At 31.3% G+C, this 27582-nt stretch overlaps 1 protein-coding gene across 1 annotated transcript; it reads right to left on the reverse strand.

Moving 5' to 3' along the window:
• On the reverse strand, positions 1-27528 carry LOC139523409 (uncharacterized). Its single transcript, XM_071317438.1, has 16 exons — positions 27448-27528; positions 24346-24622; positions 23176-23224; positions 22307-22672; positions 21237-21444; positions 10685-10813; positions 9831-10025; positions 7455-7608; positions 6212-6351; positions 5093-5291; positions 4733-4871; positions 3590-4073; positions 3333-3381; positions 2230-2453; positions 1264-1348; positions 1-450 (listed from the first exon to the last, which is right to left on the reverse strand). Exons 1-16 carry the CDS (start codon positions 27463-27465, stop codon positions 143-145), a joined length of 3024 nt encoding a protein of 1007 aa, XP_071173539.1. The 5' UTR covers positions 27466-27528; the 3' UTR covers positions 1-142.
• Between the last annotated feature and the right edge of the window lie 54 nt (positions 27529-27582).

A 27582-nucleotide genomic window follows, 5' to 3' on the forward strand; every position in this document is an offset into this window, starting at 1 on the left:
CCATTCAAACGGGAAAACCAACGGTCTAATAATTATTGTTCATTTCTTTGTTATTGTGGATTAGGTAAAAAATGACAATGAAAAAAAATCTTATAAAATTATGTTCAGATATTTTGTATCAGTATGGGTTCCTGACATGTATTCAATCTGTTGAACTATTATCGTTTGCATTCTTCTCATACTCTTTTAACCATTCAATTAATGCGTTAACACAGATTAATGATTCGGAGATCTTACACAGCTTTCTTAGCGGACTTTCTGGTGTCATGACAACTGCATCTACAATTCTCCACATTTCTAACATTCTCATGGCTTGTCGTACGAGTCCATCTTCTGACGAAATGATTCGACTTATATCATAGTTACTGAAGTTTAATTTTTCTGCAATAATTTTCCAATCCCGTGCAATGATATATGCTATCTTTTCTATTCTCTCATTTGTAAAATATCCTTCGAATAAAAAAATAAATAAGATTTCTATCAAATTCAAATTCAAGCTACATTAATTCTAGAATATCTGATGTAGAGATAGAATGTAAAACAAATAATCTAGCTAATTTTGAAACGTTCGAAAGAACAAAATTGTTGTTCAGTGGTTGTGTTTTTTTTTGGTGTGGTCCATAGTTTTTTATATAGACCGTCAGTTTTTCTGTTTGAATTGTTTAACACTAGTCATGTTGGAGCTCTTTAAAGCTTGCTGTTCGATGTGAGCCAAAGCTTCGTGTTTAAGACCGTCCTTTGTCCTTTAATTAATAACGTTTATACATTGTGCATGAAGAGTTATCTCATTAGTACTCATGCCTTATATAAATCCATTTCAGATATCAAGAACAGATTTGTATGTTTAACTTAGACAACGAAATATCAAAACGGATCATCGGATTTTCTACAAATTGATCTAATTCAATATCACCCACGAGCCACGATACAAACTTTTTTTGTGGTGAATTCAGCAAACGTGCTAAATAGCTTTACATTGTATTGAGCGGCTGATATTTTACGATATCCATTTGATCTTTTCGTCGTTTTTTGCTGCTCTTTTTCCCTCAATTGTTAAGAATAAAGACAATACGTTTGATTATATCTTCTGAGACATTTTGCCGTCTTTGATTATGTCTGATCACGTCACAAAGCCATGCTACGAGAATTACTGTGCAACTGAGCAGGATGATAAAAGGAGAAGGGAACGACGAAAAATGCTGAAAATCGATAAAATCTCTAATCATTCAGTAAAGCAGTTAAAAAGAATAAAAAACGACTAACCAAATGGTGGTAGATATAACATAATGAATTGGTAAGCCTTCTGTCGTGTTTCTTCTTCAGACTGTGCCTCCAGCATTTTTTCAATCTGAAATATACATTATTTTTTTTTCTCACAATTAACAGTTCTAAGACGTTCGTGTATAATGTATTTCCATTCTCAATTTTATGTCTTATTTTTATACAAAAAGAGAGTTCCAATGGTTGACGACATTTAACTAATCTTAAAATTGTCTAAAGCTTTTGAACAATAACAACAAGAAAAGCTTTTTCTGATATAAGTTCTATTAAAACTTTTGATTTTTCAATCCTGAATACCATCATTCCCCATGTAAAAATAAACAAGAATGTTTCCATCGTACACGAATGCTCCACTTACGCTATCATTTTCTATGTTCAGTGGATCGCAAAATTGGGGTCACAAATCTTATTTGGCATTGCAATTACAAAGATCATATCATAGGGAACATATTTATTAAGTTTCAAGTTGATAAGACTTCAACTTCATCAAAAATTACCCATGACCAAACACTTCAACCAAAAACTTTAACCTGAAGTGGGGAAGACGGAAGGACAAAAGGACGCTCAGACTGGAAAACGTAATGCCCATCAAAAAGGACCTAAAAATAGTCTAACAGAAATATTCTTCAACGTTTTTCAACATAAAAATTGTAGCATACTGTATAAATGTATTAGTTTTGGATAGCATAAAGCATATTTCTTTCATCGTAAAATAACATTTTTTGTTCTGGTGTTTATTTTCCTAGTACATGAGAGATTTTTTTTTTTATTTTATTTTTCAAAACCACGGCAAACGTTTTTGGTAACTATAAATAACAAATACTAGTACTGCGAACGCATTTTACTATTGAGTTTAAAATAAAACACCAACAAATCATATCGGCCGACCAATTCGTGACGTTTATCACTTTGTGCTGATTATCAAATATTACCTGTAATTCTTTTTACCTTATTTATTTTAGGATCGGAATAATGTGAAGACCATCGTAATATAAATGCTTCACATCTGTCCCTTTCTGAATCACTTGATTGGTATTCGTCTATATCTCTGATAATTTGTCTGTATGTTGGCATGTCTTGTTGTACTAAGTTTCCAGCATATGTCACCCATCTTGTTGAATAAGAATTATCATACGTCTGTTGCCAGGCGATATGCTTTGCCAAAAGTCTAACTGTTAAATAGAAAACCATCTTGTATTTATTATAGAAATGTAATAATAAGTTACGTTCGTCACCAATATATTGTAAACCGAACTTCTATAAAAGGATATACAACTTTGATGAAGATTATATACCTACGTGAATTCGCGTGTATAAGTACATTTTGATATGTAGTGTATATTGTCATGGTGCTTGTGTATTTTTTGGATTTAATTTTGTTTTCCAACACTCAATCTTAGCAATACTGATGGACAGCATGTACATGTAGACGATGCGCATATCCGGAAAACAAAATTATAGATACACAAAATTATATTATAATGGTAACTTTGTCAGGATATTCAGATGAATTTTGTTTAAATTTTTGTTTTTCGCTGTCTTGTACACCGATTGATAGTCTTCGACTGTTGTCTGTCATTTTCTTGGATTGTTGTCTCTATGATACATTCCCCATTTCTATTCTCTACTATAGATGTATTTAAGTTTTAATTGAGAATGATAGGGTCTTTTTACAAAATATTTATTGTGATTAACATGAGGCATGGTTACATTTAAAGTGTTTAATCTGATATATCAACATATTTATAAAAGCAATATTAGTATCATAATAGTCCATGATATTGACAGCCGTGGAACATACATGTACATTCAACACAACAAAATAACCCTTTTGTATGTACATTCATCGTCGTAAAATTAAGAATAAACTCATCATAGATATCAAGTGAAATGTAATATAATCGCCAGATGCCCATTTCGTCTACAAAAGAAACATCGGTGACGCTCGAATAAAAAAAGTTAAAATGGCCAAAGTACGAAACAATCATTAAAACATTCTATATGAAAAAAGGTCAAGAGTTAAATCAACTACTATTTTCATGAATTATTACCTGGATCAACACTTGTATGCACAAAGTCTTCAATATTTGCTTCCAGTTCCTACAAATATATTTGAAATGTATATTTGTTATCCAAAAAAGGTATGAACAGTTTTGTTTGACAAATGTTTTATTCATTTAAAATTTCACCGATTTGATATGTCATTTTCAACTTATCTTAGAAAGAATACCGAGCAACATATTATACTTTATCGACCAATTAACTATTTCAAACCAGGACTATCTGTCATAACACATTAATGGTTTACCTTTGGAAAATGTATGTGCATGGTTCCTTTTCTTTCTTTATCATATCTACCAGTTGTTACTTTATATACTAGTTGACCGTGATGCGTTGCATCACCTCGCTGGTCGTTTATATCAACTATCTCAATTCGACCAGAAAATTTCATTGGTTCTATATTTGCAAAATATTTTATCTTCAGAGGAAAGAGTTTATACTTTGTCATTTGTATATTGTGCTCAAAACGAATTTCTATTTCTTCTCCGTCAATCAACCCAAACTCCTCACTTGCTGGTGGCCCTTGAGTATAACCTCTATTGTCTAACTCAGATAGTCTTTGTTTCGCTTCACATGATTTTGTACAGTGAATTATCACATCATGAAGATCCTCCTCATTTTGACGACAAATAATTTTTACTTTTGTAAAATATGTAAGCTCATCTAGTACATTAGCAGCATTTTCCAACTCTCTACTTGTTAACTCCTCAGATGAGGTAAAGCTTATTATTCTAAGACATACAGAAAAATTTCGAATATATTAGATCATATAATACATGCTATTTTTTTTTTAATCTATTACTTTACACGTTATACGCATACATAAAAATGGCATTCATACTCTTCTGATTGTTATATTTCTTTCATGAATATGACAAACAAAGTATGTCATTGTTTAACCTAATGTTGTCTTATCATTATTTTTATTAATGTTACAAGTACACACAATAAAAACATTTTAAAAATAGTGGGGCATCACAACTTGGATTGCTTAAGCTGTAATTGGCAAAACTTACAGGAATAAACTTTTGAAATTCAATATGTTTGTTGTCCATTCGTGTGTTTGAGCTTTTGATTTTGCCATTCGGTTAGGAACCTTCCGTTTTGAATTTTCCTCGGAGTTCAGTATCTTGGTATTTTACCTTTTCTTTTGGATTCACTAAAAGCATCCTCTTTTACGTAATAATGCTATCGCGATCTCTACTTCTGAAGATATTCGGCATTTAAATGTTTTGTGAAAAGTTCAATCATAAACATAACTTTAAAAAGCGTAAAAAATAAGACCTCTTGTGTACCGTTGGGTTAAAGTCAATGCATAGTAAACATACCAAATAGTACTGCAATACAATACACAAAAGTATTGAGGTGAAAAAAAGAAAATTAAACATACTTATATACACAATGGCCTTTCTCTAATGTAATCACACGAGACTTTGGATTCATTGGTTTTTGCTCGTGAAGTACAGGCTTCCATTCTTTGTCGTCCGATTTCATAATAATGTATAGCTTACCATTATAAAACTGATGATCTGAAGAAAAAAAAACGTAACTTTTTTAATTAGAATTCAAATTTTGAATCTGTCTTGGTCTATATTTTTTAAATTTAATTTCCCGGATTTGCTCTGAATCCGTTGAAATATGTGTGATTGCCATTTCCATGAAATTATTCCTATCGATTTCTGTGACTCAGTTGAAGCTGAATATTTTGTCCCAATGCACACTATTCAATTGATTTCTATTCGAAACATACCTTGGCTAAAATTAGTTTCTTTTGCTGAGGTTTGTGATTGTGCTAAGACGATATCAGTCTTTACTCTATTTAAAACTTCAATTATATGTTGCTGGTTGGTTTTTTCAAGTTGTTGAATAAAACTGTCAAAATCGGTATCATTACAATTAATCAAATTATATAAAACCATTCTATTCTTGTCTCCCCTGGTTCGTAATACCTGTAGAATAAGAAGTGAGAATAACCTGATATAATTGCTTGTAAAGTGTTAGTTTCTGTCAGATTCATATTCACCGATTGGACTTAAATTCTGATATTTGTTTTTTAACATACTACAAAGTATATCCAAATTACAAAATTTTTTTTTTAAAAATTAACGAAACATGGACTCGATACTTTGTATCACATTTCGTGTACATTTTTGTCTAGACGTTATATAATTAACACTCGAAATGACATCCAAATACTGCCGACGGTGATATAAACGCGTTAAAAACAATAATATGTTCACTAATAGAAACAACTACGAGTATTTCGATTTGTATAGGTCTGTTTGATTTTATATTGTAGGTGTAGAACTATATCTATCATTGTTCTAATTGTATAAGAATGATGTTTTGCCTGATCGAATGAGTCAAACAAATGATTCATCCTTGTTTTACTTTCATTGTTGACATTCTTTTCATTTTGATAGCTGAATACACGAGTAACCAGTCACTAACTTTGGGGTTAAAATAAAGGTCAAATGAATACGGATTTGATGAGTTGAAATTATTCAATTGCAAGTTAAAAATTCATCATCGATGTTTCTTAGCTTATTTTTTTTACCAATTTGAGCCCCATTGGCTAATTATTATTTCACTATTTTACTGTCATTAATGATTGAACAAACAATAATTAATAATATTTTTTATTTATCTCATAGGTAATGTCCCTTTGATTAGTATAATAGATTTCTAACATAAAACATTATATATTTATGTTCATTAGTTGCTTTATAAAAAAGTTGAAAAAAAATCATCGAATTTAAAACAAAGAAGGTTAATATAGTGCAGACATTTAATAATGAATCATGCTGTGAAATTTAACTAAGACTTAGATTCAAAGCGCAACGTACTTTAAAGAACCTTTTAACTTTACCTGATGATCTTTCGGTGCATCTTCACATGTTGTTTGAATATTGTCGGCCATTATGGGTTTCATATTATTTATTATCCACCTACTGCATCTATGTAATGTTTCTTGATTTGTTGTTAATATGGTCGCGCCTTCCTTTTCCACTGTTTAAAACACAAACATATTTTTTTATTGAATAATAATTTATCAAAGTCAATTATAATTTTGACATTATGAGTTACAAAGTGTGCTCTTGGCCTAATACAATAGATATGGGGTCAGTAAATTCAATAGAAGTGATCGCTCATCTCCCGTGTATTGACATAAGCTACTAACGTAATATGGAAACATAATAACCTAAAATGCAATACACATGGTCTCCACGTGCATGTGGTGGCTGCCACCCAATCATATTCCTAGCAAAGTATAGGAGGTAAAATGGGATATGTTACTCAAATAGTATACACATATCTGGTTCCTACTCATACAAACAAGTCAAAAGTTTAAAAGTTGGAAACTAATATTATTGGATTGGTATGGTTCAAAGTCTTGAATTCGTTGTTCACTTGCTTTACAAAATATCCATAAATATATCAAGGACTTTTAGCAACAAACGTCCTCACCGCACGACACGCAAACTGTTAAATGAGGTAATGTCAATTAAGTAAATTCTTCCTCTGGACATGCAAACATCAGGTATCAACATGAAGTAATTCAGATGAAAAAATGAAAAAATTATAGTAAACAAATCAAAATGTCATTTTTCTCAAATAGATAAATCTTACTCACCGTTTCCATTACAACTAATACGACATGCTCGACCGGATTCCTCCAGAATAAATCGCTTGACTCTTTTTTTACTGTCAATTTTATAAAGTTACTAGGAACAATAACGTTTGAAATAAATTGATTAAACAATAGAGCAACACTTTTTATTGAGCATGCGTACCCTGTTGTAGATTTGGATGAACTCAAGTGACCCGGAATGATAGTGAAATTTAATGTATGATACATATCTAAGTTCTCTTTTCTTCTTTCATTTTTAGTAGTAAATCAATCGTCTTAAAATTTTGCCTGTAATCATGGTAATAAATACATTTCTCATTACAGTGATAACCAATTTTAGACAATATGGAACCCCTGACATAATTCACTGTCCGTTGCAAGTATTTATTTCACCGTAGATTTTGACGATAAAGTTTTAATTGCAACTAATATTTGATCATGAATTAATATAAGTATTGGGTAATGACTATTTTTTACTTACGAAACCATCCGATGTTATATAGTATCACTTCAATGTCAGATTTCGTGACTGTTTCACTTGCTACTTCAAGATAGGATCCGATAGCTTTGATATATTTCAAGTTGCTATTCAGTTGTGAATCTATTTCGACGCCAACCTTGTTCCAAGATACAACCTATAATTATCAGAAGTTAATACTTGTTTTCGCTTGATGTTAGTACATCATTTAAGACAACGTTTTTAAATTTAATCATTTACTGTTAAATAATAGAAATGACACTTTATAAAATTATTTCGCTGGATTATGCGCTCCATTATGAGCTGGCTTCAAACTACAGATGTATTAAAACTTGTAAAGCTATAAAATTTTATATTACTTTAATGATAATCAAAAACTTATTTGATTTTTCACCAATGAATCGAATCCATTTGTATTCGATGCAAACTAAAAAAGAGGTGAAATATATCAAAAGAGAGGTCAATGATACCAAAGGAAAATACAAAATTATAAGTCGAAACAAGTTGAAAAACAAAAAAGACAAATACCACTGCAGTACACAAAACAACATAAAAAACGAAAAACTGAGCAAAACGAACCATACAAAATACGGGGGTGATTATGGGGATATTTAAACTCGTAAGACGAAAATAAACTGACGACGCCATGGCTAAATATAAATAAATTGTTAAAGAAAAGACAAACAACACTATACAGGTGTACCGGAAGAGCAAGCAGATCCTGACCTACCCGTTGTGTACCTCATGTTTCTACAAACCCGGTGATAAGTCTTATTTGGAAAGTTACATAAAGGTAGCAGTTAAAAGTTCTGTTTCGCATTTTGGTCATATGAATTATTTTTTTTAAATATATAAGGGTGTTTTTTTGGCACATATTTTGGTCATTTTTCTGTTTGACATTCCGTATTTTCACATTCGTACGACTATAGGTCCAGATACTATTGCTCTGGTGTTTTCTTACAAAGATTTGACCATCGAACATTTAAATAATTTTGACCATTTGACTTGTTTATAATTTTTTGGAACCCCCTGATATATAAATGTCCATAATGTCAGGAAAGGAATCACTAATGAACCGAAAATTTCTTTGGACGAAATTTTGAAGATTTTTGAGACAAGCAGCAACTTCTTTGTCAATATTTTGTATCAAATAAATACAGATTGTTGCCATGGTTTCACATAAAGAGATAGCATTTCACCCTTATAACAACTGGAAATCAAATATATATATATAAATGCATAACACAAGTACAAAGCCTTTCAGTTATTTGTTTAAGGCAAGATAAAGAGGATGGTAATAATTATGAGTGTCAATTTCTAGTTTTATTCCTAACTGATTATAGCTACCAAGATGCATTAATAGAGGAGGTAATGGCGTTGCTTAAGTTAACACATTAATTTTCGCAGTATCAAAATGAAAACAGGCAAATATGACATTTCGGTAGAAAGTAAAATCACAAAAATACTTAACTCCAAGGAAAATTCAAAACGGAACATCCCTAATCAAATGACAAAATCAAAAGCTCAAACACATCAACTGAATGGATAACACAGTAATATTCATGACTTATTACAGGCATTTTCGTAATATGTAGAAATTGGTGGGTTGAACCAGGTTTTATCTTTGTAAATTAACTGTTGACCAAATGTTGAATTTTTGAAATACTAAGGCTTTTCTACCTCAGGGAAAGTTTGCCTTAGCTGCAAATCTTTTAGGAATTTGTGGGCCTCAATGCTCTTCAACTTCGTACTTTATTTAGCTTTTTTAACATTCTTTTATTCGAGCGTCACTGATGAGTCTTTTGTAGACGAAACGTACGTTTGGAGTAAATATGAAATTCCAATCCTTGTATCTATTATGAGTTTATTTATAGCTAGCCAAACCTGTTACGTGTTTGCCAGTCGTAGCAAATTCCATTATATTGACAACGATGCGTGAACAAAACCAACAGACATAATAGGTAAAAATGTCCAAAATACAGCAGTCAACATTGTATCATAATCTTATTCAATTTAAAAAAAAAATGCATTTTTCTTTTGATTATGATTATAAGCTTGACACGAGTTCATGAACTGTTATTTAATAAAATTTAGCTTAATTTTGAAGGAAGATCATTTGTACCAATACTACGACTAAACCGTATTGATTGTTTTCATTGTTAAAGGCTGTACTTTATCTAAACCCTGGTGTATATTTGTTTCATTATTGATAAAAGATACTATATTCAATTAATAAATAATTAAATTAGTTTTCCAAACTGAGACAGACAAAGATGTACGTTTTCCAAATGTCTCAATTAGTGGTATGGTTGTCGTGTAAGATCATTTATGCATATCATACAGATTGTTATATTGAGGAAAATATTTTACGAAAAATACCTTAGATAACACTTTACTTGTATTAGGAAATGTCATCGGTGGAATAGATATCTTTATATTCCGGTCGTCGTGCAATTCATATGTCAGTCCCTTTTCGTCAACATCTACTTCATGACGTCTGTATCTTGCAACTGCTATACACTGTAGACAAACAAGGTCTCTGACAGGAATAGAAGCACCGATAAAACTTACATTCTGAAATTAAAATTAAAACAAAATAATGTAATTGATGTTTATAAGCAAACCAACGTTGGTTCTCGTTAAATAACATGAGCAAAACAGCAGTGTACGACTGTCAACGTATAATTGTTCCGTCTTACTAACCAAGGCTCTACTGGCAACTGTTTTATAAACAATGTCAAAATATGTAGGTTTTTTGTTTTGTTTGAAACAAATATTCTACACCATTCATTCCGGTATTAAGAGAGTATTGAGAGCGTAAATGTTCAATTTGTACCTGTTGATTCTCTTTAGTTTCATGTGATGAAATGTGGCATAATCCCGTTTTGTATCATTAGATTTACATTTGAATAGAATTTGACGTTTTAAAGATTACATTTAAACAGATAAAAGACGTAATTTATTCTGACAATTTGTAAGTTATAAATAGAATTTAAATGTGTGTAATCTTTTTAAGCATTAATCACATTCTCTCTTTTCCCTATCTCTGGGTAATTCTATCAGATGATAAATAACAATTGTAAACTATTGTAGCTTATTTTATGATTGAATGTGGTTGGTTGTCAAAATTATGTTGGAATTTTTTTATATATTTTCTTTAAAAGTCAACATATGATATCTATTCTTATGTTTTAGTAAAATTACTAGTATATCTAATTATTTATTGAACTTACTGCAACATCTGGTATGTTTATTGATGGCGCTGCAAGACCTTCCGCCCAGCAGTCACCTTTGTAATACTTTACGGTTGGTATTAAAGATGAATTATGAGATACTACCGGTATATACACAAGGATTGGAACCTAGAGGTAAGAAAGACATGGATGATTTGTTTGCAAATGTACAAGGTCATACTCTTCATCATAAGAAAAGAAAAAAACTAGCTATTTACTATATCGTCTCATTCAGTGGAGCATTCAAAAAATGGGAATTGTAGATAATATATTAAGGTCATTGCAAATTTACGTTGTACAGTAACCTAAGCAATTAACCGAAAATGATGTAATAAAACATTGATTTCGTATCTAAAATACATTAATTTAGATTAGTTGATCGGTATTACAACATACAAGTACTTCAATGTACCAATACGGTCTGACTTTTTTAGTTCTCATATAGAATTTATATGGAACCTCTGTATAAGCATCCGTTCTTCTGTTGTATTTTAGATATATAAATAACATTTGTCACTCAATAAACAAAACAAGTTGCTTTCTTTAAAAAAAGAAATGCAATCGTAAACCCAAAATGCTTGTTTGGCATTATATATATATAAGATAATTGTTTAATAAAGATGTATTGTCTTATATTACTTTTGTTGTGCATAAGAATTATAAACTGACATTGCCTGTTTAGTGGTTTAAAAAATGTAATACCGGCTTCACACATCAACGTATAGATCCGACGTACGTCGGCCGAGGTAAAAAAAATCATGCACGCTTCCAAAACGCTAGTAATTTTGATGCATTTAACCTGTCAATCATATCTGTATCGTGTGCACAACGAGCTTAAAGCGTGTATTGGGTGTGCGTAAAGCGTACCTTAGCGTTTCTCCTAGTCTTCCTACATTCCCAACTGCAGGTCTGTCTATATGTGAATGTTTGTCAATAAGTCTGTCACATTCGCCCGTCTGTTTACATGTTTACCAGTCCGTCTATGTCCACTGGTTCGTCTACATGTTCACTAGCTTTGAAATAGCTTTCGGTAAGTGCGATTATTTCAGTGATTTGTGTCTATTGTTTTTATGTAAGTAATTGTGCACCGTACCCATAATTTTAGGGACGCGAATTGCAACTGATATTTTACAGTTTTTTCTTGCGATGTGTTGTCCTTAAGGTTTGGTTCATTTGGGAGGGTTGGGTTTATGGCCACCACATTGTTTATGTGACAATGTCCATTCTAAAGCCAGAAACATGTAGTACAGTGGTTGTTGTTCATAATTCATGTCGGTCAAGTTGTTTTCGTAAATTATTTTGTTATCAATAAGGCTGTTTAGTTTTGTTTGATTTTTGTTTTTAAATCTTAATGGTCGGGGCATTTAATAGCCGACTAAATAGTGGGTTTTTTTTATTTTTGGAGGCCGCTCGGTGGCCTTTAAAGACTTATACTACCACGTCATTGTAACTCTGGTTGGTATTTGTATCATTAGTGCTGGACCATGGTCGATTCTATATGCACCTTTGAGGCAGGCGGGATATTTTGTAGATCTTGTACAGCTCAAACTAATGTGAGTAGTTCCTGTACTTCTATGTCTAGTCCCATGTTGCATGGTTGGAGAGGGTGTAATATCTTCTGTAGGTTTGATGAAGTTTCACCCGTATCGGACTTCTTTTCCTAAATGAAAGCTTTAAGGCGACGAGTATTTTTGTATGCAATGTGCCCTTAACGTGTCTAAAACTTATCTGTAGCGTTTTCAACGCTCGTGTAGCGTGTATATTATGTGCGTGCAGTTTACAGGTTTATACGTTTGACAAACGCTTGAGCTGAATGATTTTTTTTATGTTCCATTAAAATTTTCCTGAAGTAAAAGCGTTCACCAAGCGTATACCTTTGCATTTCGACGTACTTAAAACTTATGGAACGCGTGTTTAAACGCTTGCGTAGAGTTCCTCTGGTGAGCAACTAAGTTACCCATACGATGATACGGACTTTGTTAATTTTCTTTTTTAACTGATTGTTTTACATTGTCATTTCGGGGCCATTTATAGCCGACTATGCGGTACGTGCTTTGCCTGTTGTTGAAGGCCGTACGGAGACCCATAGTTTGTATTTCTGTGTTATTTTGGTTTCTTGTAGATAGTTGTCTCATTGACACCAAACCCGATATCTTCTTTTTTTATATTCGATATCTTATCGCCGACCTGGTTAAGTCTGCTAAAAATGCATGCATGATTCATTTTTAGGTTATCAGTCGTAATTAAAGTGGCACATTTAATTCGTTGTTTCATTGCTTGAAGTATCATTTCTTACATCTGCATGGTCAAATGTGTATTTTTTTAAAATAAATTTTTGATTTAGATTTCAGTCACGGTTATTTTTTCCCCCTTCATATTGAATATCTATACTTATCAGTCGCATTTTAATGACAAAAGGGATTCAGAGGTTATTAAAAAAAGTAAATAATGTTGCAATATTTAAACAAAGAAAATAACTTTAAATTTGCAATATCAATGAAAATAAATACCGACATAACTTTCATAATTAATTTTAACGTTATTTTCAATAAACGATTTTTTTTTTAAATCCTCGTCTTTACACCTATTTTAGGCACGTATTTATGATTATATTTCCATGTCCTTGGTCTATTCTAGACGTTAAATTTCAAAAAGTGCTAATACTTTTTTTAAAGATATTATTTTTAATTGTTCTCGTTCAAAATATTTTATTTTTTCATATTCAATATCTATTTAATTTTATTTTTGATAACCATTTTTTTTTTAATTAAAGTTGCAATATTTAACCAAAAAAAAAATAACTGTAATTTAATCATATGCAAGAAAGACTTGAAGTTGGCTTCCCTTTAATTTCAGTATAAAAAAATAAATAGCTTGCTTTTTACAACATGTACATCTTCACTAAACGTAAAATCTAAAATAAAATGCTACTAAAACTCAATAATTAAAGATTTTATTTTTAATTATTCTCGTTCAGAATATAAATCGCATTGTTTACATGAAATCTTATCTCATATCTAAACACAGCTGGTTACATCGTTTGACTAATTAAAATACTACGCATGTAGGTTAATATTAGCAGCTTGTAATCGTGTGCAAGAAAATATTATATCATAATAAATTTCAGATCATACGTAAAATATCTCTATAGCAACTTAAGATGCTAATGCATATTCAACAGATTAGTAAGCTATTGCGCATGCATTTGAAAGGTGGTCATAGCTATTGCGCATGTATTTGAAAGCTGGTCATAGAAAGACCAGGGTACCGTTTCACAAAGGTTTCGTAAGTCTACGTGGCATCGTAAGTCCATCGTAAATAAATCGTAGGATTTACAGCCGTTTCACAAAGCCGTCGTAAGTTAAGATGATCGTAAATAAAGCGTAAATCCTGGCGTAACTTACTACAGCTATACCCAGTCGTAACTCCATCGTAGTTTTTCTACGAAAATAAATTAATCCATCTAACATGGCTGCAGCGTTCTTTATTCTTTGTCAAGATGCCTCAAATGTTAGAAGACGAAGAAGAATCTTCAATATTATAGAACTACACTTGAAGTCTTTCTTCGTTTGATTATTTGTATATTCAAGCAACTAACTTAAAGCAAATCTAAGGTATTAATCATTGTTTACTCATCTTATTTCCTACCGGCGTACGTCTTCACAATTTAATAAATAGGCTTTCTATTACGTCCGCGTTCGGAAATCTATTTATAATTATATCACTACAGGCACAGTGGTAATCGATAAAACGTTTAAAGAAGGATGTTTTATTCCCATTTTTAAAGTTATGTGTACAATATAAATCTGAAATCAGTGTTTCACAGTCAAACCAGATAATAATTATTTTTTGTAATTTCGGCCAAAAAAGAAATGTATTTTAATAAGAATATCGAAATAAATATATCTGACTGTAATTAGTTTCGTGGTTAATGGAACTTATTGCAACTATTTAGATATATATGCCTTTCGAGTGACTATTTTTTGAATCGAATTTAATGTAGATCATATATACCAAACCTAATAGGGGTAAGCTGCAGATCAATAAGACTTTGTGTAGATGCGACATGTCTTCAAAAATTAATACAGTAGAAACAAAATTTGGAAGCGGGAGGGGAAGTTAAAGATTGAAAAGTGAAGCATTTTTTTCTGTTTACTTTATTTTATTTTATTTAGGGACATCGCCACATGTACCTGTTTCTATCAATGGGAAGGTTGACTATCAATATGTAATATATATGGATAGTCGACCTTCCCATTGATAGATCGAAACAAGTGCCTGTGCACATCTCTCCTCGGTCCTTCTTCTTTTAAGCATATATTTAGGGAAAAAAAGACAATTATTCTATACACATTAGCCGTTTTAGCTATACAAAACTGTTGGAAATGTAGGTTATACGTTAATAAGACAGCAACCAAATGACAAAGACAAACTAAGCACATCCAGAAGGCAACATAGTATAGTAATTAGTATAGTTTTCAACAATATAGATAGATGTCTACGTTCCAGACTATATGAGTATTTGTACCGTACGCGTACTTTTAATAAAAACGCGGCATACGTCGGAATGTTCGCGTATGGTCTGTCATAGTTTAAGAAGTTGGTCAAGTTTTAATACAAATAAATATATTACAGATCAACATGACATAAATCTCGAATTGATATAAAAAGTTCAATTGTAATTGGAATAAAAACTTATTGTTTTGACTATTTTAATAGGTCGCGTTAATTTAATCTGGTAAGCTCCTTTATTTAGCATGAAATTCAATATTGCTCACTGAATTGAAGCCGACAAAATGTGGGTGAAAAGTTTTTAGAAAATTTAGGATTTTTTTCTAGAAAAAACCTTAAAACAGCTGTTTCCTTGTGAGACAACAGATCAATTTCTAGTTTTAGTATAAAAATAAAATTTGGTAGAAACAATACAAAAAAATAACATTAAATCGCAATTCTCCAAATAATGTAACAATTTAGGAAAAAAGGAAAAGCCTGAATGTAAAAAAAGTTAATAATTTAAAATTACCAATTTAACTACATAAACGCGTATTTCCCGCTTTACGTTACACTACAAGAAACTTTCCTAGGAGCCGTGGATTGCGAAATATCGTCTGTATATTTCCAAAATATTTACGTAAATTGATGGCGTCAAATGGTTGCTCCCTAATTACTACCCCAAGGAGGCGGAGCTTAAGACTGTGCATTAACAACTTTTGAGATGGTAGTTAATGCACTGGTTTAAGCTCCTCCCATTCTTTGCTTTTCAAACCAGAAGTTCCTTATGGCGGGATTGGAGAGTGAAATAACTAAAAATTCATTCAGTTAACGCACTCTGCTAAAAATAACCGAGTTAACTCACCAGAAGATCAAAGGAAAATTTACCATTCATGTTACAATGAAATTTCGTGAAAGAGTTCCGACAAAAATAACCATTGACAACAAAAAGCTCTGTACAGCTGAAAAAAAACATACAACAACTAGTCATACAATCAAAGAGCTATAATTCACGATTTTTGGAACGAAGCATGCACAAAAAACAGAAACAGTTGAAGAGCTATCAGACCAAATAGAACCGAATAAATAGCCATATCATGCAGACGAAGATTAACTTTGTCTAACGGAGTTGAAACCTTAGTTTCTTTATAATTTCAAAATTTATGGATAATTTTAAGGGAGGGGAGTCGCAGAATACAAACGTCTCTTTCGACGGAATGATTCCTACGTCCTCAGTTTCATATTTGAGAGATCCATAATTCATTCCAATTTTAAAAAAAAACAAAAAACAAAAAAAAAACAATATATTTTATATATAGATCTGGAAGACGGATGACATTGTTTTTGATTTTTTGGGGGGTTGGGGAAACCTATTTTTCTCTCACTACGAATTAAAGTTAAAAAAAAATTAAAATCCTCCAAAACGATTATATTGATAAGCATTTTTTTCTATATTGGGCTATCAATAATAAATCTAACCTGTTCTGGTGATAACATTTTTACTTTGTCAGATTCCAGATAACTCTTAATGTCGGATAACTAATAATGCTGTATATTTTATAAAACTTTATGCTCAGCGCTAGCTTCTCATACTATTTCCTCATATATTACAAACTAGATAAGAACAAATATAACTAATTTCATCTAATCTACTGCTTAAATTGTTATCCCATATATCCAAATTATTACAAATAAGCTAAGTTACAATATTTATATTTTTCTGTGTTTCGTTTCAAGCAGACATTTAACAAAATTGATAAATGGTTTCATTTGTGTAGTGCAAATTCTAAAGGGGCACATAATTTAAAGTATAAGCCTATTTTTAATGCTGAAAAGATAAGAATGGCTAAAAGAATTACAGAACAAAGAAATGCAACCCCCCAACCCCCCAAACCCCTCGTTACCCCTAATCTAGACCCTCACTGAGTCGGATAGTTTCGTTAAATATATTTGACTGTTTTTGTCTCCAAAAAGAATATTGGTACAAAGTGTTGTTAATATATGTATTTTAAATTACTGACGAGGTGAACACAAAGAAAAATATTGCAAGTTGACTCACGGTAAAGTTTGCTATGTATTCTAACCAAATTAAAATCGTCAAAAAAAATTTGTTTAACCCATTCAATAATGAAAAAGAACCTCACTAAAAATATGGCCAAATAAACAATTAAACTTCAGACATTTCTGCATCTTATGGTATCTATTTTATAAAAATCACTCATAGACTTACTTGGTAATATTTTTTTGAAAAATGCCGATTTTAGTTGAAATGATCGGACATTTTTTGAGTGGGAACTCACTTTTGTCCTATGACTGTAAGCGTCATATATCTTGAATAAATATTGAAAACGGACTAAAATTCTTTAGTTGTATTAATGTTGATATAAAAATATCTCCCTAATTCGACATCCATAATAATTATTTTTAAAAATGTTTATTTGGCATGCCATACTCGATAAATGTGCGGACGTGAAAGAAAGCACTCTTCTCGGTTTACGATACACTTACGATGATACACACGACGTAACTTGCGATCAACTTAGTAGTTCTTTACGATGCCTTTGTGAAACACACGTAACGGGAACGTAGAACCACACGTAAACCGATCGTAAACGGATACGATCATCGTAAGTTAAGAAGGCTTTGTGAAACGGTGGCCAGAAGTGTTCCGACTAACATCCGGTGTTCCAAAAGACTACATCACTCGTCCAATATAAAACATTGAGTAATTTTAATTGTAACTCATATATACTAATCAATTTAAGATTTAGGATACGACCGAAATTATTACGGCTAATTCACTTATTGACACGCATCAATATTGACACAGATAAATTGACGATTTGTATAAAAGTGACACATGATATCAACGTATTCAAACATCCATCCGAATTCTGATAGCAAAAACCTTTTTTCCGAAGACTCCGTATATCTTTGTTAAAATATGACACCTATCATCCACGTGTTCCGACATCAATCCGAATTCTGATAGGAAAAAATCTTATTCGGAAGACTCCGTATACATGCTATTAGTACTTTATTGTAATTATATTACAAAATATTGATCACATGATGCCAGTATCAATAGACTTGCAATTGCTTTACATCAATCCGACACTAATTTAGTGTTTCGACGATTTTTGTATTATGTACTAATAATAAATGTATACAATTTATGAATGGGTTTAAGCATTGTAGGTCCGCTATCATCAGGGATTCACCTATCAATTTATTTAATTTTGATTTGGCAATAGATCTGCTATATTCCTATGCTTTTCATACGCTAATATTGGTTTGCTTGAACATTTTTTGTTGCAAACCGCATCCTGTTTTAGTCCAATGTTTACTAATGCAATGTTTTAATTTATGAATGCAGGGATTGAATTTCGTTACCAATAAAAAATAAAATGGAATCCAACATCCTTATTTAATTCATGTCAAACATTACTCCAACTGATAAGGGAATAAGAATACTTCATTCCTGATATTTTGATATAGTCTAGAAAATCACTAGAACTGACTGGATAAATTATAGAATTGGTTGCATCAATCCTTCACTAATTTAGTGTTTCGATGGCCTTATCAGGGATTCTAAAACGGGTTTTAGATATTGGCTTGCCATCATCAGGGATTGGCCTATATTTCCTAATTTCGAATTTAAGTTGATGTAAAAAGATCAGGTAAATTGTTGCACCTTTTATATGTTAAAATATGTTTTATCTGTGAGTATTCTCTTATTGCAAATCAAATCTTTTTGTAATATGTGCCAAATGTTTGATAATACATTTTTCCAGTTTCTTTTATGCATTGATTGTATTTGGTAGATAAAACTAAAGGAATTTTTCAATAGAAATTTGCTATCCCCTGTTCTTGCCTCATTTACACAGTTGTCTGTCTCTTTCTCCTTGTATTCCCTCTTTATCAAGTTCAATTTGAACTGTGAAAGAATGTGTTCTAAATCATCTATATTATTTGTTTTTGTAATGTATCGTATAACCTCACCCTTGATAAAACCGGAGCACACATGTCTAATATGAAAAGTGTTCCGATATCGATGTAGCTATAAAAATGAATTGGTGGGTTTACATTTTTTTTTTCAAATCAAATGTTTTCATTTCGGAATTTTCTCCCTTTAAATAAATGGACATCGAGATATGTAGTTTCAGCATTTGAAAGGAGTAGGTCCGGTAAGAGCCGATTTTGGCCTCAAAGGAGTAGGTCCAGTAAGACCTCTTTTTGGCCCCAAAATATAGCAGTTTTACAAAATTGTTAAAATGTTTACTTTTAGTAATTTATTGGACAGTAGAATGCTTATCCTACATAAATATAGGCTGTTTTTGACAATACATTGTACATACATCGAGTACTAGCACCAGTAAGTCATGCTACATTACTGAAATCTTCACAATTCTAGCATTTTGGTTAAATTTTAGACGGTTTCCGTGTGAACCGAAAGTGGCCGCATTCGTGTTCATCCAAAATATTTATATGAAAGTTGTATTTGATGATAATACATAACATATATAAAGGTTGAGGATGAACACCGATGCGGCTACTTTCATTTTTGACAAAAAACATCTGAAAAGTGACAATTTTCAGCATATTTGGAAGATTTTTCATATTTGAGCTTGAATCGGAGCGTTTTTAATGACTAAATTAGTTAAAATCTTTCACATAAATTAATTGAATCAATTAAAATAGACACTTAAGTGTTTAAAAAGTGGTCAACATCTTTCGTTACATGAACCTGAAATTTGAGGCCAAAATCGGTCCTTACCGGACCTTCTCCTTTCAGGTTCATCCAGCGAAAGATTTTGAACATTTTTCAAACACTTAAGTGTCTATTTCAATTGATTCCATTAGTTAATGTGAAAGATTTTCGGAAACCGTCTAAAATTTAACAAAAATGCTAAAATTGTTAAGATTTCAGTAATTTAGCATGACTTAATGATGCTAGTACCCCATATATGTGCATTGTATTGTCAAAAACAGCCCATATTTATGTAGCAGAAGCGTTCTGCTTTCCAGTAAATAGCTAAAAGATTACATTTTCACAATTTTGTAAAACTACTATATTTTGGGGCCAAAAAAAGGTCTTACAGAACTTACTCCTTTCATATGTGAATTTAAGGAACTTATGGTGGTTATAAGCTAACCTTAAAAAAGTAAATCTTGTTTGTTGCCATTGTATATCATAAAGCTATCATCCATGTATCGCACATAATATAATATATTATTTCTATTACGGAATTAAGAAAGAATTTCTTTTATGTTATTGTACATTAAGATGTTACAATAGTATGGGGAACTGCACGTCCTGATAGCTACACAAAGACATTGTTGATATAGAAGTCCAATAAATTCAAAGATACTGTTGACTAGAACAGATGAAAGGAGGTGTAGTAGATCCTCTGTGGGTGGGTATTTTATTTTGTATTGTGATTTGTCAAAATCATCATAGGCAATTTCCACTTTGTATAAAAATGACACCTAACATCCACGTATTTCAACATTAACCCGAATTTCGATAGCATGAAATCTTATTCAATCCCCGATAATAGCGGACCTATATCTAAAACCCATTTTAAAATCTATAAAAATGCCGCCGAAACACTTAATTAGTGAAGGATTGATGCAAGCAATTCTATAAATTTATCCAGTCAGTTCTAGAGATTTTCTAGAATTTATTAAAGTATTACCAGGAATTAAGTATTGTTATTCCCTAATCAATTGGAGTAATGTTTGACAGAATCAGAAAGATATGCACAAGCGACATAAAAAGAGATTTATTTACTATCAAAACATCTCACATCTGTGAGATGAAAATAATGAGATAAACATATAGATTTCTTTCTACATTGACAAATTGTTTCCAAACTTGCATGTTTTTGGTTCATTACCACCGCTGTGCTATATTTAAACAGCTTACAAACTTAATTTGAATTGTATGAATAAAAATAGGCGATATCCAAAAAAAATCTTAATTTATTTTATATAACATTGTGTAAACTTACTGATTTTTTATTATGTTGGATAAAGACAAAAGCCAAAATATAAATACCTCAAACTTAATTGATTTTTCCTCGTTTGCCTTAATAGTGATCAAGCCTGATATTGCCTGCTCATCAATAAATTCCAAACAGTTGTCTAAGAGATGATAGGAATCTGCTGCTTCACATGAGATATCACTTCTATTCAAACTCCCGGGAGTAGCTAGAATTACACAACATATTCGTTGATTGAAACGACTTGTTCCTTTAATGTCATATCTACAATATATTTCGATATAAATTGTTACTGCTATGAAACAATTATGAGTGTTTATATCATATTCTAATTGCTATTGGATTACAAGGAAATGTATAAATTTACGTAATTGTATTTATGTATATTTTATTTTCGATTTGGTCACTTATAACCGTATAAGATCAGATTCAAGTGGTACACTATCTTTATATTATTGTGGGTGAAAAAAAGTTCAATCTTCATTTATTATAATGATTTATCCAACCTTTAACACTGTACGGCTTTATTTCTATTTCATTTGATGTTAATTAATTAGAATTTCTAGTCAATCGAAGAACCCGCGGTGGCCGACAGGTCTAAGTACTCGAACTATGTATCGCTAGCCTGTCAACACTGATGTTGTTATTTCATATGCCTCACATGGCAGGTGCGCTCCACTCCAATTTTCATTGATTAATATTGTCAGTTTTCCTACCGAAGGTCTGTGGTGTTTTCCGATTTCTTTCACTGATAAAAACTTACCGCCACGAAAAAGCACTTTAATAAAACTGAAAGTTGCCTTTAGAAACAAATTGATGTTTGGGTCATTTATCAACCAGGTTTACCTGTTTGCAGACTTATATATCGATGAATAACATTATGGCTGGTGGGTCAGAGGTTTGATCGAACATGTGTATCGACGGTTAGACAAAACACTTGCAAAAGTAATGTTTTTAAAATATGTTTCAATTGGATGTTACAAGTTTTGTTCATTCGTTGAAATCATAACATCCTTCAAGAGCCTTTAGACTGTATTGTAATTGTAAAACTTATGCGCAACATTTTAATTACTTTCTAAAGTAACGACACTGATATTCATATGATCATCTTAATTTTAAATCTTACACAAATAGAGGCCACATTTGCCAATTTGGGTGCTGTCCATCAAAACCCTCTGTGTCATGTGACCCATTGACATGTTCTACTATCCCATTTTCAGTGCCATTTGATGTATTTGTATCATTATTATTATTCGACTTTTCATTGTCTATCAGTCTTAATTTTTTAACTTCTATCTGTTCTAATGTATTCGTCCATGACACCAAATGTTCTTCCAAATTAGCAATATCTTCTTTACAATAGTCAACTTCTGTTTCTGATCTCAATAAAATCTCCTCGGTCTTAGCAATTAATTCTTTTAGTTCATGGTCTTGTCTTCCAAGTAATTGCTTATTTCTAAATTGCTTCAGTTTCTTTTTGGCAATGGTTATTCTAAGGAAATAATGATATCTTACATATAAGTATTGTAACTACATATTAAAATATGTTGTAACAGATAATAATACGATATATGTTTGATTCCTTTTGATCGAAATTTCATAAAAAGTTGATATTTTAAACTAACGTTCAACAGAAGAGCAAACTGTAGTCGTTTCATTTTTTGGTATATTAAACAGTAACTAACTATGCTTGACTCATACGTTTTCCAAAAATGTTTTATCAGAAAATTATAAGCATTTTTATTTGAAAGAGGTGAATTAGAATAAAAAAAGTATTACAGTAAAATTCCAATTCAGCTTAAAAAAAAACAATATTCTAAAGTAGAAATGCACTGAACACCATTACTTATTGTCTTCGCAAAAAGGCTTCTGTTTATCTGCAAATTCACCTTTAATAAGTATTTCCTTACGTTTATTTTCATTTATTGCCATTTGAGTGTCCATGCATACAAATGAGTTTGTTTATATTAAGTGTTATTCTTATTCAAAACTTACCTTGCGTTGTCTTCAACTGTTGACGAATCTCTTTTCAAGCAGTCAGACTCTGTTGAATAAATATTGTGAAGGACTTCTCTAATTAACGTACATGAGTAGACATCATATAAATAAAAATGTATATTGAAATATTTGCATAATCGATTAAGACTTTTGATTGTCAGTTTCAAAACCTCTTTTTGTTGTTAATTTACACATGTAGAGTTGGATCTACTCTTCGAGAAAATCATAAATGCATTTTGTTTTCTACACAGCTTTGTAGTAACGAGTCCTTTAAGAAATCTTGTACACGTTTTGATATAAATGTATCTATAATACTAAAATTACGAGGTCCAATTTGTCAGCCGTCATCACGTAAAAACGACGAATCAAAGAATTCAACTTTCTATACAACTAATATAGTACAAAGGTGTAGATTAAAAATTACACCACTCCAGGCCCTTTTGTTTTCCACGTAATTAATATTGCCAATAATTAGGAAGTTCCGGGTCTAGTCCGATACCGAGACCAATAGTATAATCACCTGTTACCTATTACCTTTTCTGTACGTTCCGCATCTGACAGGCGCACCACCAAACGGTGTATTCAGGATTAATATGCTATATACACGGGTCACAATCACAGGGTTGACACTACTAAATTGTCAAATTGTTACCTATTGTAGTATTTCAATCCGTGAGACTTTCTAAGATAACAATACGAATACTAAAAATCTGGACTAAAAATAAGTTTCAATTTGTTAGCGGGCATGACGTAAAACAGCGAATCAAAGAATTCAACTTTATTTATAACTAATATAGGACAATGCTGTTGATTAAAAAATACTCTATTCCAAGACCTTTTGTTTTCCAAATAATTAATATTAACAATAATTGATAAGTTCCAGTTCGACGGGTTCAAACAGAAAGATTTGAAAGCAGAAAAAATTGAGTATCTTATAATCGGCATAACTTTATCAGATGACAGTACTTATACTAAGATAAGGCTTGCGCATAGTTATATACTTTAATTCAGTCACGGACCCGCGATATCACGGGTGTGTTCTAGTAGGTACTAAACAGATGGTTGGTTGATTGTTTGAATAAACTACAACAAAATTCAAAAATGTTGCTTTATCAATTTTGTCAGCCTTTATCCCTATAAAACATATTATTACATTGTACACACTACCTGTCAGCATATGTTCTTTGATGATCTCTTGCAAGTTCTCAGCTATCTCAATATCATATTCTTTAATGATATCCCTGACATCATCTAGTTTGGTTGTTATTTCACAAACATAATCTGCCACCATTTGAATATTTGTCATTACTTTGTCTAATATTTGAGTGACTGATGACATTATTTCATTGTCTTGTTCCAGAATTGAAGGCGGTTGTAATTTTGCTAGCAATTTTAATTGATAATCAAGGAGTTTTAAAGCTTTGATGTCGACTATAGCATCTTCCTATGAGAAAGAAAAAAAATATTTCAGAATAGACAACCATTTCGACGTTTATACGAGTTGAATGATAAACTAATTTCATAATGATGTAAAACCAATATTAACGGACACACCATACAGCATCAAATGTGTATCCCGACAATTATCGCGATGATTGAGGCCACCAATGTTGAAAGGCCCAGCCCTAAATGCAAAATAATAATTTAATAAAAGTACTTCATGTATTGATAAAAGCCGAACCCGTAAAATGAACCAGAGTTATGCTAAACATAAATAGCTGTCCTAAACAATATAGTTTCGAAATTTTTTAAAAGCAAACTGAAACAAAACAATAACCAAAACGTTTATACCTATAACGAATCAATGTAACATCTTAGGGTTCTACCAGTAGTAGTAAAACATAAATTAAAGTTAACTGCCTTAAGTACATAGATGCCCATTATTAAAAGTTTACTCTTTTGTATTTGCTATTTGCGCTTGTACAATTAGAAAATATTTATTTAACGCGGGATATTGGTAATTGATCTCATAATTCATTTTTATTTTTCTACTTAAAGAAAATAAATATCTGTAAACTATGTCACGAATATTAAACATATGTTGGTGTAGTGTAATCCAAATAATTTGGACGTTTAGTATAGCAAGGCTTATTTAAATTTTCGCTTTGATGCAAAATTTAAAAATACCCACAGCCTACGACATGATTATCTGGATTAATGTTGGTGTTAAACAGATTTCAGATCCATCACCATTTTTGCTATTCTACATTAAAATTTGTTGAGAGAAAACATTGGTTAACCAATGTGGATGGTATGAGAGTGGAAATGCCATGATTATGATAAAAGGATAAGACATGCACATCAATATTTCGATATCGAGTATTGTTCTGATGTCTCATAAAACAGTCGGACTATATTAAAGGGAGAACTCATAAGTCAAATATAGACTAAAAGCACATGTAGGCTCATATTTTTAATCGGGCTCTTGCATAGCAAATATAACTTGAGGGCTACCGGTATAGTTTGAATTCCACAATGAATTGTGAATGTTTCTTACAGTCAAGCTATTGCTCACTTTGTCAATTGAAAAATTTGATAAAAATATGCCTTCACTTACTTTTCATGAGATCAATGAAGTCCAAATTTTATGTACTCAATAGATTTCTATCCGTAAAACAGAAACAAGTACCGTTTCAATTTCTAAAGCTATTAATACAAGCGGATTATTGTAAACACATTGAGATTATTTTTAACACAAGTTTGATCTAAATTTGTATTTATCTAATCAAAAAAAAAATGGACGATTTATTCATGAAAATTGTTACAAATCAGCATCAGAGATAATTAGGGCAAATGTTGAATTTCTTTAACAAAAAAGGTGCCTGTACTAGTTTTCAAGCTTATGTGCAAATTCAGTCAAAACATCCATCTCATCCTGATAAATATGTCACAAGTTGACTTCGAATAAGGTAACATGTTATGTAAGCCACAGCACACCCCCGCCCTTGTCCTGTAACTGTGTCGTTTGCCTTAATGTATTCCTGCTATACCATGATTTAACAGTGCTAACGCAAGTCATACAGGTCATTGTGTTTCTGTGTACCTAATTTTAGATGCAAAGATGCAGCACGAATAAAAAAAATCCTATAATAAAAATCAAACTTTATAATTATCAAAAATAAATTCAAAATTAGAAACTATTTCTAAAATATTTTTCAACTTAAAATACTTGCATACATTTTTTACATTGTCCATTAAAACTAAAGATATGTGTGAATTAAAGAATCTGAGATATAATACTAACATACTAGATTATATATGTTGAAAATGATCGTAGTTTTCCGACCGTTTATATTAACAATATAAGTCAATATATAGAAGGGTTATCATAGGTTTAAGGAAACATTTACTCGAACTCGAACCAGAGCAGCTCATTAAAATTTGCAAGCAACACTTTCCGAATGTCATGCATCGGAAGCGCTTGACAGGATTTACCATCATCAGGAGGTTCAAAGCCGAAAACGTGATAACGTGTTATGTTTTTTTGTTTATCACTTTTAATAGACGAAACGCGCGTCTGGCGTAAATAGAGAATTTAATCCTGGTATCTACGATGTGTTTATTTTCAACCACTGGGTCGATGCCACTGCTGGTGGAGTTTTAATTCCCCGAGGGTATCACCAGACCAGTAGTCAGTAATTCTGTCCTGACCTGAATTTTTATTGATATTGTCATATTTATAAATTAACTGTTTACAAAACTTTTGAATTTTTGAAATACTAAGGCTTTTCTACCTCAGGAATATATTACCTTAGCTATATTTGGAAAATCTTTTAGGAATTTTGGTCCCCAATTCTCTTTAACTTCGTACTTTTTTTGGCCTTTTTAAATTGTTTGGATTCAAGCGTCACTGATGAGTCTTTAGTAGACGAAACGCGCGTGTGGCGTAAATATAAATTTAATCCTGGTATCTATCATGAGTTTATTTTATACATAATGTATTGAATTTAGAACTAAATATTTCTAGAAAACGAAAAGTGTTACACTGTTTATATGTATTATGAAATAATTTAACCATTCAATCAATTTGATGGATTCATGTAAATGTTTAATAACTTAGAAAAAACTTAAACAAATCAATGCTTACATCAATATGCTTTCCAGAAGATATCGCTTTAATGATATTCAATCTAGGCTATGACATGTTAAAACATAAGTGTCACATAAATTTACTATATAATTAATAAAAATTAAGCAGATTACGAATCTCATTTAGGTATCTCAATGATTAAAAAAAGAAATAAAATCAACAAAAAGAAAAAAACTTACAGCGTTTTTCGTATCCATTGTTATCGAAGCATATTAGATATGAGACGATTGAATAAAGTGTAATTCATAATATAATAGATCATTTTTTTAACAGGTATACTTATTGTTAGTTAATGGTTCACATGTTTCATTGTA

This window comes from Mytilus edulis, chromosome 5, assembly GCF_963676685.1.
Source record: "Mytilus edulis chromosome 5, xbMytEdul2.2, whole genome shotgun sequence".
Classification (NCBI taxonomy): Eukaryota; Metazoa; Mollusca; class Bivalvia; order Mytilida; family Mytilidae; genus Mytilus; species Mytilus edulis.